General features: G+C 42.6%; 1 protein-coding gene across 1 annotated transcript in view; it reads left to right on the top strand.

Annotated features, from left to right (window-relative positions):
- The window catches only part of si:dkey-225n22.4 (collagen alpha-1(XXI) chain), a 79,409-nt gene that overhangs the window by 3,036 nt on the left and 63,331 nt on the right, over window positions 1-13,042 (top strand). Inside the window, exons 2-9 of the mRNA XM_034559929.1 lie at window positions 4,712-4,833; window positions 4,953-5,089; window positions 5,341-5,460; window positions 6,405-6,521; window positions 6,819-7,005; window positions 7,556-7,721; window positions 7,828-8,050; window positions 11,989-12,162. Coding sequence (XP_034415820.1) covers window positions 4,755-4,833; window positions 4,953-5,089; window positions 5,341-5,460; window positions 6,405-6,521; window positions 6,819-7,005; window positions 7,556-7,721; window positions 7,828-8,050; window positions 11,989-12,162 — 1,203 coding nt within the window. The 5' untranslated portion in view covers window positions 4,712-4,754. The remainder of the gene's footprint in view (window positions 1-4,711; window positions 4,834-4,952; window positions 5,090-5,340; window positions 5,461-6,404; window positions 6,522-6,818; window positions 7,006-7,555; window positions 7,722-7,827; window positions 8,051-11,988; window positions 12,163-13,042) is intronic.

The following is a 13,042-nucleotide window of genomic DNA, read 5'->3' as shown; positions in this document are numbered from 1 at the left end:
CATTGCTGTGGTTAAGGTTTGGTTCGGCCTATCGTCATTTAAACAGCAATGGGACAAGCTTTAGGTACCAGTTTGGTTTCCGTTTGTAGTCTTGTCTGTAGTCCGAGTAGTATTGACCAATAACGTTTGAGTGGGATTTGTTTGCTAGCAGGTTAACAGTTTGTATGCGGAGCAAAAGAGGCCGAACCGTCCAGAGTGGGGTGTCAGAACCCATTGGCTATCACCTGACGATGCTTCAGTTTCTTTATTAGTTTTCTATTAAACTGGCTGAAACAATCTGGGCGTAGACTCTCAAGCTGTTAATCCAAAAAACAATTGAGCTGCACACAGAAGAGAAAATCTTGGCCCAAATATCTGTATGCTTCCTTAAGTCAGTTAAAGTACCTGGTTGGCAGATAACAGAGCTTTGATTAGATGACATAAATGATGGACTCCTGGGGAGTTTTCGCAGCCACACAGTCCTCGGGGTAGGTCTAATCAGGCATGGTAAGTGAAAACAAGGGGACAAAGGGAGAACTAACAGTTCAAGACAACAAAGGAAATACACATTAACACTTGTTTTAGCCTGGCAGAAAAGTCTATGCGAAAATGACTCTACTTCTCACTTGATGTATTACCTCAATAACATATTAAACATGACTATATGGTTTCAATCTTCTTTATTACAGCTTGATGTTATTAAATGATGGTCCCATTTAAAGTAAAATGAAGAAGGGTATGCTTTATCATTCAGTTTTTACAAAAACTAATGGATGACTTCTTCTATACAGACTATACTTCTAGCCAATTGGCGGTAACAGCCCAATGACAAATGGGTTTGTAGAAAGCAGTGAGCATATATTTCACATTTTCAGGTTGGAATGGCGCTCGTTTAATCACATCATCTCTTTTGTTTAATCACATCATCAGCCCTCTTCTTCTGCAGCCGTATTTGGAGAATTGGTTCCACCGACTGATTATCTCAATGAGTAATCACATAACAGTACTGGATGGATCGAAACATCCGTTTTGCAGATTTTCTCTAAATTCGGTTCCAATTTGAGATACATTTGGATGGAAACGTTCACTGTCATGTATTTTATTAAACATTTTTGAAGTCTTTTGAGTAACTTATCTCATATATGGCTTGGTGATTATATGCCCTAGTTCAGGGGTGGCCAACTAGTCAGAGACTAAGATCCACTTTTTTTCTGTGTTACTGCAAAGAGCCACATCATACACATGGGTACACATGAACATCATCTTTTAATCATGTATGCACGCATACACAGACCTCTGCTCAGCCAGATCTAATGAAAATAACCACACCGACATGATAATATCAGTAATTTTCAACAGTTAACATTGTGTGCACTGTCTCACACACACACAAACTCTCAGTTCAAGCAAGTCCACAAACAATAATAGAATCATTTTCAATAACATCTTTCTCTTACTATGCTGCTTAGTGAGACTTCTGGCATTCCTTATCTTGAACACTCCTCTTCAAATCTGGCTTGTATTCTGTTGTTGCCACTCTAAGCAATTCTTTCAAATGAGTGTCAGTCAGAACAGATCGATGCAATTTTTTAATGAAGTCCCCTTCGTTGTATGGCTTTTTAGCCCGTGCTATGTTCCAAGCCAGCTGATATGATGCAAGCGTTACGGTCTCCGAGTGTTTCGTACATTTTTGGAAAAACTGCACCTACTTTTCTGCCTGGCTTTTCAAAGCGACCAACTTGTTCTTGCGAAGTTCAGTCCCTTTTGGAAATTCCTGTTCGATGTTAGGGTGGAGTGAGCTGAAGTGACGCTGAAGATTTGAAGCTTTGAAATGCGCTAATGCTGCGTGACATATAAGGCAGATCGGCCATTACGTTTAACAAAAAAATATAAACCCTCCCACTCTGGCAAAAACGTCCTGTGTTCTTCTTCATATTTTCGTTTGGCTGTCCTTTTTTTCCTGCCATTTCAAGAGGTAACTTGATGGAAATTGTTTACAACACAAATGATGTCACACCAAAGATTCTCTCGTCGCTTGTTTGACGTCACTCAAACAGGTTTACATGGTCAGTGTGCCATCTAGCTGTAGGGGGAGTGAATGACAGCGCCAGCCAAGCATTTTTGACGCATGTCATGTGACAGCTCCTGAAGAGCCGCATGAAACTAGTTAAAGAGCCGCATGAGGCTCGCGAGCCGCGGGTTGGCCAGGCCTGCCCTAGTTCATCTACATGAATAGTCGCACTAAGGGTAAATATAGTTTAGAATGTACATAATAGTTAGCTATTGGCCCACATTAAATTCATGGCTATGAAATGGAACACGTTCAAAACATGTCCCTTTCCCCTCATGAAACACAGTAGAGGCCCATGCATCTCATATTGAACACACATGGTTCTTGTGTGGTGCTAACAGACTGCATTTAGCCCCTGTGGGGCCCTTACCGTTCACCTATTTCAAGCCATTTGGCCCACATGCAACAGCAATGTTGACTGTGCATTCAGACACTATGTTGACTAAGTTAGTTAGTGTTGTAGACCATTTCATCACATGGAGGCAATGACGCAAATATATTAGCTATTAAATACATGTCTATATATTTATTTATTGTATTTGTTAATGCACTTTGTGGGCGACTGTGGCTAAGTGGTGAGTTGGTCAGAGGATCGGCGGTTCAATCCCCAGCTCCACTAGCCCATGTCGATGTGTCCTTGGGCAAGGCACGTCACCCCAAATAGCTCCCGTAGCTGTGCCCACGGTGTATGAATATATATGTGTGAATGTTAGTTAGTCACCCTTAGCTCCTCCCATCAGTGTATGAATGGGTGAATGATGTCAGCACTTTGAGTGGTCTGAAGTACTGACTTGAAGTACAAGTACAGTCCATTTACTTGCTATAAGCGGGAAACCATACTGAACAGGTTTTTCTATTATTATTTTTATTTCAACTTCAGTCTTTGCATCTCTGATTCGTTTACTTTATACTGTTAACCAATTTTTGAATCCACATGTAAGTACCTTGGTGTAGTGTGGTTCTATAATAGCAAGCCAAACAAGATGGAGAGAGAAAAAGAGAGAGTTACTGGAGCTGGGAGGAGACTTTGTAAAAGAAAGGTTGTGGTGTCTGTTCTCTCTCTCCAGCTGACTGACCCTTCCCTGTCTTTAAAGCCTTTGCCAGCACATTGCAGCCCTCTCTGCCGTGCTTATATGTCTGTGTTCCCATCCCAGCATAGTGCTCACGTTGTTATTTTCTCCGGCCCAGCCTTGTGGTCTGTGGAACCATGTTTGCGTTGCAAAATGAATACAGGAGAGCTCTGGAGAAAACACACTCGGCTACTAAACCAAATGATGCGACATGAAAAAGAAATCATGTCACAATATGAAAACTCGCAAAAGCATTTTACAATTCCTTTTGTACTAGAGAAATGACCACAGAAAACAGTTCTGTCCGTTCATATTCCATTTCTATGTTATAAGTGAACGTAACCACACACGGACATCCCTGTTACGGCTTGGATTACAAGTGCAACTGATTCAAGCATAATGTCTTGTCATTATGCAACAGAGAGTTGCAGTTAGCTATTTGCCGAAGAAGAAGAACTCTAGCTCTTTCCTGTAGAGCAGTTTTTGAGATTGCATCAAGAGGAATGCAAAAAAACGGACCCCCGGTGGAACATCCACTTGGACTGTTTGAGAACAAAGCCTCATTGATGTGAACACAAAGTCTGCGTCCTCTTTTCCCACCAGAGTCCTGCACTCTGTCAAGTGCATCCTGATTCAGGACGGTGGAGCCAGGTCTCTGTGAATATGAGCTCCTGTAGCTGCGGTCAGCTGGATGTTAGCCAGGAACAAACTGGGTGGTGGAGCCTTGACTCCTTGCTGGGTTAGCTTAGCTTCAGTCTCGACTCTCCCTGGCTATCCATTTGTGCATGGATATAGCTAAGTTACTTTAATCACTTTAACGTATCTCATTTTAGCCTAAAGCCACTGGGGGGCTAACGGGAGAACTTGTTCGGACGCGTGTTCTATGCTACAGACAAATCACTGTCCAGTGCACTTTCGATCCGTTGATCCATCTGTTCTGTTTCACATCGACACATAGGAATCAGCATTGTGTAATCTTATTTGTACCAATCTGAGCATGTCAGTCACGCTCTCACACCAACACGTTACAGGATAAGACAGGAGAAGACGACATGTTGACACGTCCAGACCTTGTTCTCATCACCAGGCACTTACCGATATGCACTTTTACATTAGTGTGTTCAATGTCAGAACGACATGGGTACATTCACCTCAAAGATAAAACCTAGCTAGCTAGCCAAGGTAACGGCCTTGTTGATGACGCACATTGTGCAAGACGAGAGATGTACTTTCCTGACCGGTTGAACACAGAACTAAACAATACTATGAACTATCCATGACAAGCTGCAACCTTCGTCGTTGACTATTATTATTATTTCCCAAATAAGGTCCCATGGGGAACACTGCAACTTACCTCTATTTTGACTTTGAATACATATCAGGTAAAGTTCCTGCGTTACTGCAGTGGTTCCTGCAGTGGAAAACAAGTCTGCTAGTGGCCCCTAGAAGACATATTTGAAAAAGCGTTATTAGATAAAGATAAATTATCTAGCAACTAAAGTGTTTGGTCAGCTGGAAACATTGGCCTGATGGGGGCCAGAAGGTCATGAGGTCATTATTAAAATCCTTGTTGTTTTGCACAATAATTTAGCAAGGTTGGACTGGACCAAGGAAGACTACTCTTCTACGGAGCTATGTTGCTGTGGTCATTATGGAGCGCAATATTGCTACTGCCACCCCTGGAGGCTGCAGAGGAGGACAATGAGCGAGCAGGTAACATATCTCTGTAACAGTGTTACGCAACTCTAGAGTCTGAAATTACATTTGTCTTTGCATTTTTAAGACGTGTCTTTGATTACTCTGTGTGTGTGTGTGTGTGTGTGTGTGTGTAGGCTGTAGCACAGCTGTAAATGACCTGGTCTATATTGTTGATGGCTCATGGAGTGTTGGCTTCTCTGACTTTGACACGGCGAAACAGTGGCTCATCAACATCACCAGCCAATTTGACATCAGCTCCCACTACACACAGGTAATTTCAACCATATGAAATAGTTTGTGCTGAGATTGTTATTTCCATTTCCATTTTGCAGCAATTTTCCATTAACTTGCAGTTTTACAAGATTATTTTCTACTTTTGAATCAAGAACACTGTCTTTCTGCTTTGGTTGCTATCTTTGGTAGAAAATAGCACTGTATTACCTTTGAGGCCCATTCCAAGTAGTCCAGAGCTTCAGTAAATCTGCACTACACCTACATTGGTTATCTTTGTGTCTGCTGTAGGTGGCTGTGATCCAGTACAGTGACACTCCTCGACTGGAGATTCCTCTGGGGAAACACCAGAGTGGAGTGAAGCTCATCCAGGCCATACAGAGCATCACCTACCTGGGAGGAAACACACAGGCAGGAAGCATTTTTTCTTTACAGCTCCTATCTGTCCTAATTTTCATGCAGGTTGTAACTGTTGTACAGATCAAAAATAGAACTCCTGCTTTTCACTAGGTGAAGGCAAATGGGACCCATCGTTTAAGAACATGAATAAATCACCTACAAAAATAGGAGAAAACACAGCTTAGCAGTGTTTATGGATCACATCAATAAAATGTGTAAAATAGATAGATTAAACATTAAAGAAATGATCAAAACAAGTTGGTAATTATGAATAATATAAAATGATTATGAAATGTTATTTTATCATTTATTCTTACTTTCACAATAACATCAATCTTTTAAAGAGTCTGTTTTTATGCCACTTGTTAGTTCATAATGTCACATTCTTTTCATGACATCACTTTTCATAATAATAAAAACATAAAATAATATTTAACAACAATGAATGAGTTTGAATAATTCTTCTATTACTTATTTGTATTGATATTTTACACAAAATATTCATGTGAATATTTACATGAATATATTGTATTAATTCAACACTCCATACATAACCTGGTGCTGCACTAATGACTCCTCCTGGTTGATTGGGACACTGAAGAATGACATTTAAAATGTTCTATACAAAACTGCCCCACTTCCAGTACACCCGAAACAAGACACTAATAAAGTGGAGCAGGCCGGTTATGGAGAGGCAGACGACACTAAAGCAGGTCACAGGGGGCCAACATTCAGCCACCACAGGTGCATCACACCACAAGCACACATTTACAGGATTTATTTTTCCATGGAGAGTTTCAAAAGCATTTGTATGTGTTTGTATAATGTAATTTGTACTCTGATGTGATGCAGCTGTTGATGACTGGAAACTGTACACATACACATGATCTCGCACAGCATCGAGGCGGTGTTTGTCCAATCCACTAGGTCCTCACTGTCCTCTGACTGTCTTGCAGACCGGCAGGGCCATCAAGTTTGCCGTGGACCACGTTTTTGCCTCCTCCCATAGAGCCAGCCAGGTCAAGAATCGCATCGCTGTCGTGGTTACTGATGGCAGATCTCAGGATGACGTGGTAAACTCTTCTGTGTTCAAGGGAAACCAAGTCAAGTTATTTGGGTGGCCCAAATCATAGTGGCAGAGTCATAAGTCAGTGTGAAATGAAGATTGACAGGGTGTCCCCCAGCCATAGAACCTCAACAAGAAAACACTATCCAGCATGGGGTATTAACACTGGCTTTTTGGTGAAAGCTGATGGCTGTACTATTGTTAATTGTATTTTTATCACACTGTTCTTCCAGCATACACCCTCTGTCAAGGGTCTAAATGGAAAGCCTCTTTGTCATTTTCACCACAGCCTATGTTTCTTTAGGTGGATGCCAGTATGGAGGCACGAGTTCAGGGCATTACAGTATTTGCTGTTGGAGTTGGCAGTGAGATCACCACCTCGGAGCTGGTATCCATCGCCAATAGACCGTCATCAGCCTATGTCCTATATGCCGAAGATTACACTACAATTGAACATATTCAAGGTTCCATGGAGCAAAAGCTTTGTGAAGGTTGGGTTACCTAGTTTATCTATCTTCTTGAGCACCATGTTCTCAATTCCCCTGGCTGTGATGGTATTCTCTCTATTCTGTTGAAACAATTACCTCAATGTTACTTCACATAGAAATATAGGATTCTCACAGATAATGTCAATCATACAGGTTTCTTTTCTGGCAATGAGTTTCATTATGAATTGTGAATGGGACTTTTGAGCCAGGTGCACCTGATAGTTCCTCCCACTTCCCATTGCTCTTAGTTCTATTTTGTTCTTCTTACTTAGCCTATAAGTTTGCTAACTGATCTGCCACAAACAGCAAATCGACACTTTGCAAAAATGTTACCGTAGCTCTTAAAGAAAGTCTAAAATGTATCAGCTCATTTTAAGATACTTTTTTCTCAGGAGTTTGTTGAGGCCAAAAAAGAGCTAAAATGTGAGTGAATATTGGACAAAATCCAGCCAGAAGCATGTCGTCGTTGTTGTTGTGCTTGATGTGTGAAATATACATATGCATATTTATTATAGGTTTGCTTAGCTGTCTGAAGATACCCTTTTCTTTCTAGAGTCTGTGTGTCCAACACGAATCCCGGTGGCATCTCGTGATGAGAGAGGCTTTGAGCTGATGCTGGGCATGAACGTTCAGAAGAAGGCCAAGAAGATCCCTGGCTCTCTGATTTCTGAGGCAGCTTACACTCTGACTGCCTCTACAGACATTACTGAGAATACCAGGTAAGGAAATCAAGGAATTAACAATCAATACATTTCTTCCCCCATTTTCATTTTATTTAATCAACTATTGTTTCTATTTAGTAGCTTGACTTCTTCCTTGTACTAGGGATATCTTCCCAGAGGGCCTCCCTCCGTCCTATGTGTTCGTAGCCACCCTGCGTCTAAAGGGGTCTTCTAGCAAGCTGACATTTGATCTTTGGAGGGTACTGTCTAAGGATAAGGAGATCCAGGCTGCAGTGACACTAAGTGGGAAGGACAAAACGGTCATCTTCACCACCACCAGTATGACAGAAAAGGAGCAGAGAGTCACCTTCAAAGCAGGCTTTCAGGTTGGTGTTAGGATTGAGTTTCATGTCCATGCAGACCAACATGGCTTGTGGCTGGGCTTTGATCTCCACGTCTGACACAAGCTCTTTTCCCAATATGACCAAGTGTGAAAATGCTTGATATCTCTGTCAGCTGATCAGTCAAATTTAGTTCAGAAAAATGGACTCTACCTTGGCCTTACTGCAAATATTCTTGAGTGACTCACAGTTCAATACAAATTATAGAAAGAAGTTGACTTTACAAATGAGGGATAACGTCATCTTGCCTCTTTTCACAATAACAATGTTTGTTGCAGGTCATTTTCATTTATCTTAATTAACTAATTTGGTTTTCATTTGACATAATTATTAATTTGTTTACATCTGTCAATCAAGACAAACATGGCAGAGCCCTTTTTGCTCAGAGAACATAGGAATGCAGTCCTGTAATGGTAATTCAACCAGACCAAATTAATGTCATACTGTTCATGCATATTAAACAAAAGCTTACACCTAAATCATATTACATCTCACTTATAATAAATAAGATTAAATGATACATTTTTTACAATTAAAATACTAGGAATAAGATTCTCTAAATTACTCAAATTGGATGTATTTACATTTTTTCATATTGTTTGAAAATATATACACATCATTTTGGATCTAGCATGTATGCTTTTGAAGTGTCTTGTAAAGCTAGGTATCCCGAAAATTAGCACATTATATCAGTAACTGAGACAGAATAACCAGGCTTAAAGTAGTCACTCAGTTGATGCAGCTGCCTAAACTTGCACCATAAATAATAAAGTATACAAATGAGAAAAACTGTAATATTTTGTGTACTCTGTTTCTTCCAATCTGTGAATGAACCAGACATGGATGACTTGCAGAGACATCATTTTCTGCTTAGTTCAATACACAGCTGAACCAGTGAAGATGTGATGGAAGCCAGTCGGAGGCTCAAAGAGAACATTTCCTTCTCTAAACTACTGGATTTCACCAGTGGAAAGTAGCTGGTGGATGTGTAGTTCTTGCAAATGTCCCACCAGCCCCCGTCCTAACACAACTAGACTTTAGCGTAGCGTATTCACCAGGCTTGCATTTATGTTAATACATTTGATTTGATGTGGCACAAGCCTGTGATTGGTCATTTGGAAATGATGACTGTGGATCACTCCCAATGACATTACATTACATTACATGTCATTTAGCTAACGCTTTTATCCAAAGCGACTTACAATAAGTGCATTAAACCATGAGTCCAAACCTAGAACAACAAGAATCAAGAAAGTACAATTTCTTCAATAACGTTAAACTACAGAGTGCTATCAGTAAGAGACATTTAAGTGCTACTAAAGTGCTAAACAACAAAGTGCTATCGGTAAGGGACATTTAAGTGCTACTAGGTGCTACTACGGCTCTACCTTCCCTATTCAAGGTATAGTCGAAAAAGATGTGTTTTTAGTTTGCGACGGAAGATGTAGAGACTTTCTGCTGTCCTGATGTCAATGGGGAGCTCGTTCCACCAATGAGGAGCCAGCACAGCAAACAGTCGTGACTTCGTAGAGTGTTTAGCTCGAAGTGACGGAGCTACAAGCCGATTGGCAGAAGCCGAGCGAAGTGAACGAGCTGGGGTGTACGGTTTGACCATGTCCTGGATGTAGACCGGGCCCGATCTGTTTGCAGCACGGTACCCAAGTACCAATGTTTTGAAGCGGATGCGGGCGGCCACCGGTAACCAGTGAAGGTCGCGGAGGAGCGGAGTAGTGTGGGTGAATTTCGGGAGGTTGAAGACCAGTCGAGCAGCTGCATTCTGGATGAGCTGTAGAGGTCGAATGGCATTAGCAGGTAGACCTGCCAGGAGGGAGTTGCAATAGTCTAGCCGTGAGATGACCAGAGCCTGGACCAGAACCTGTTCCGCCTTCTGAGTGAGAAGAGGTCGTATTCTCCTGATGTTGTACAGCATGTACCTACAGGAGTGTGTTGTTGCGGTAATGTTGGCAGTCAGGGAGAGTTAACTGTCGAGCGTCACTCCGAGGTTCCTGGCAGTCGGAGTCGAGGCCAACACTGAAGTTAATTGAAGTTAATTGAAGTTCAACTAACTTAATTGAAGTTAGTTGAAGTTAATAGTCAGGTCGTGGATGGGAGAGCATTTTCCTGGAAGGAGGAGAAGTTCAGTCTTGTCCGGGTTAATTTTCAGGTGGTGTGCAGACATCCACTGAGAGATGTCGGTCAGACAGGCAGAGATTCGTGCTGCTACCTGTGCTTCAGATTGGGGAAACGAGAGGATCAGTTGGGTGTCGTCAGCATAGCTGTTGTAGGTGAAGCCATGCGAGCGAATGACAGAGCCGAGAGAGTTGGTGTACAGAGAGAAGAGAAGAGGACCAAGGACTGAGCCCTGAGGGACCCCAGTAGTCAGAGGACAAGGCTCAGACACAGATCCTTTCCAGTTTACCCGGTAAGAGCGGTCGGTGAGGTAGGATGAGAAGAGTGAGAGCGCGGTGCCTGAGATACCCAGGTCCTGGAGGGAGGACATGAGGATCTGGTGGTTCACTGTGTCAAAGGCAGCGGAAAGGTCTAGAAGGATAAGGACAGAGGAGAGAGAGGCTGCTCTAGCAGTGTGAAGCTGCTTAGAGACAGCAAGGAGGGCAGTCTCTGTTGAGTGGCCTGCCTTGAATCCAGACTGGTGGGGGTCTAGAAGGTTGTTACTGTGAAGAAAGGAGGAGACTTGGTTAAAGATAGCTCACTCTAGAGTTTTGGAAAGGAAAGTGAGGAGAGAGACAGGTCTGTAGTTATTGACTTCAGATGGGTCGAGAGTGGGTTTCTTCAGGAGAGGGTTGACTCTTGCCTCCTTCAGAGAGTTAGGGAAACAGCCGGTTGAGGGAGGTGTTAATAAGATGGGTGAGAAAGGGAAGGTCAGGAGCAATAGACTGGAGAATGTGAGACGGCATGGGGTCAAGGGGGCAGGTGGTTGGACGGGCAGAGGTTACCAAGGTAAGAACTTGATTAGGAGACAGGGGGATAAAAGTGGAAAACGAGGGGGAAGAAGATGAAGTTACTGGAGGTGTAGTTATGGAAGATTTATTAGTAAATGAAGAGCGTATGTCGTCTATCTTTTTTGTAAAGTAGTCAACAAAGTGGCTTGGTAGAAGGGTGGAGGGAGGGGGGGGGGACCAAGGGGGTCAAGAAGGTTGGAAAAAATTGAGAAGAGCTTTTTGGGGTTAGATAAAGAGGATTCGATTCTGGATTGGTAGAACAGACTTTTGGCTGCAGAGATAGAGGCAGAGAAGGAGGAGAGAAGAGATTGATAGGCGAGCAGGTCGTCGGCGTGTTTGGATTTTCGTCATTTCCTTTCCGATGCTCGCATAGTGGCTCTCTTGGCGCGCACTGGTTCCGGAGAGGACTTGCGGACCTTTCGAGTCGTAAGAGGACAGAGAGAATCAAGAGAGGAAGACAGAGTAGAGAGGAGAGTGTCAGTGGCAAAGTTAGGCTGCATGAGTGAGAAGGAATCGGTTGAAGGGAGGGCTGACAGAACAGACGAGGCCAGAGAGGATGGTGAGAGGGTGCGGATGTTGCGACGGACAGGTGCAGAGTCCATTGTGGGAGGGTTGTCAGTTCCAAAGAGTGGGTGAAATTAAACAATTTCTGCTCTGTTTCTCTCTCTCCCCCTCTGGGTAGTTGGAGCTTTAAAAAAAAAAAAAAAGGTCTTTTAATACCTAGCTCGTTATCACTATTTGTGGAGCATTTAGGGAGCCCACATTTTTGGTCTTACTGACATCCACACATAAAACTTGCCAAAAATCTGGAAGGATTAGTGAAAGAAGGTTTGACAATTGTTTTCTCATGCAGCTTTGAATGAAATGTTTCAGTCTTATACATGTACAGTCTCCCAGTAAGTGTTTTTTTGTATTTGAGGTAACCTTGAAAAACATCTATGGAATATCTGTGCCTTCTCTCAGATGCTCTACGATGGAAAGTGGCATCAGTTCAAAGTCCTGGTGAGACCACGTCAGGTGATCAGTTTCCTTGACGATCAACTGATCCAGGAAATAATGCTGGAACCTGTTGAGCCCATCTACATCAATGGGGAGACACAGGTTGCTAAGAGACGAGGAACAGACATCACTGTGCCTGTGAGTAATACGATAGCAACTCAGAGGGGAAAATAAAACATTCCTTTAATAACTAACCCCTGTGTTTGGCTCATGAAGCAAAACATGAGTTGATTGGAGAAACAGATTGAAAAGTTAAAGCTGCCAGAAATAATGATTGCTTAGTGCCAAAAAGGATTTTTAAACTTTTGGAAAACTATTATAAATAGCGATGGAATTTCAATTCAGTTTATTTTGTATAGCCCAAAATCACAAATTATCCTCAGAGGGCTTTACAATCTGTACACATATGACATCCCTGACCTTTGACCTCACATAGGATCAGGAAAAACTCCCAAAAAACAGAAAAAAAACTTTGACGGGAAAAAAAAGGAAGAAACCTTCAGGAGAGCAACAGAGGAGGATCCCTCTCCCCGGATGGACAGAAGAATAGATGTCATGTGTACAGAATGAACAGAGTTACAAAGTTACATATACACATTACATGAATATGACAATGTATGAATGGAACTCCAATCCATGAAACAGGAGGTAGAGAGGAGGGGGGTGGCATCAGCAGACAGAAGGCATCACGAAAGAGGCCTTTGAGGCAGGAGGCACAAAGAAGGAGGCAGGGCCATTTTGAAGAAGGCCAGGTCCAGGCCAGGGGCCGAATGCAGGAAGCAGGCTCAAGGGGTCAGGACCAGCTTCAGACACAGCCAGGTCCATTGTGACCCTGTGAGGCGAGAAGGCACAAAGACTCCGGGGAAGAAGTAGAGTTAGTAATGTGCAATGAAGAGAGGTAACAGAAAGAGAGATAGGTGCTCAGTGTATCCTAAAACATCTCACAGCAGCCTATAAGCCTATAGCAGCATATCAAGGGGCTGGACCAGGGCAAACCTGATTCAGCCCTAACTATAGC

This window comes from Cyclopterus lumpus, chromosome 20, assembly GCF_009769545.1.
Source record: "Cyclopterus lumpus isolate fCycLum1 chromosome 20, fCycLum1.pri, whole genome shotgun sequence".
In the NCBI taxonomy this organism is placed as follows: domain Eukaryota; kingdom Metazoa; phylum Chordata; class Actinopteri; order Perciformes; family Cyclopteridae; genus Cyclopterus; species Cyclopterus lumpus.
The sequence above is the reverse complement of the archived record's forward strand: the minus strand, read 5'-3'. Positions and strand labels throughout refer to the sequence as shown.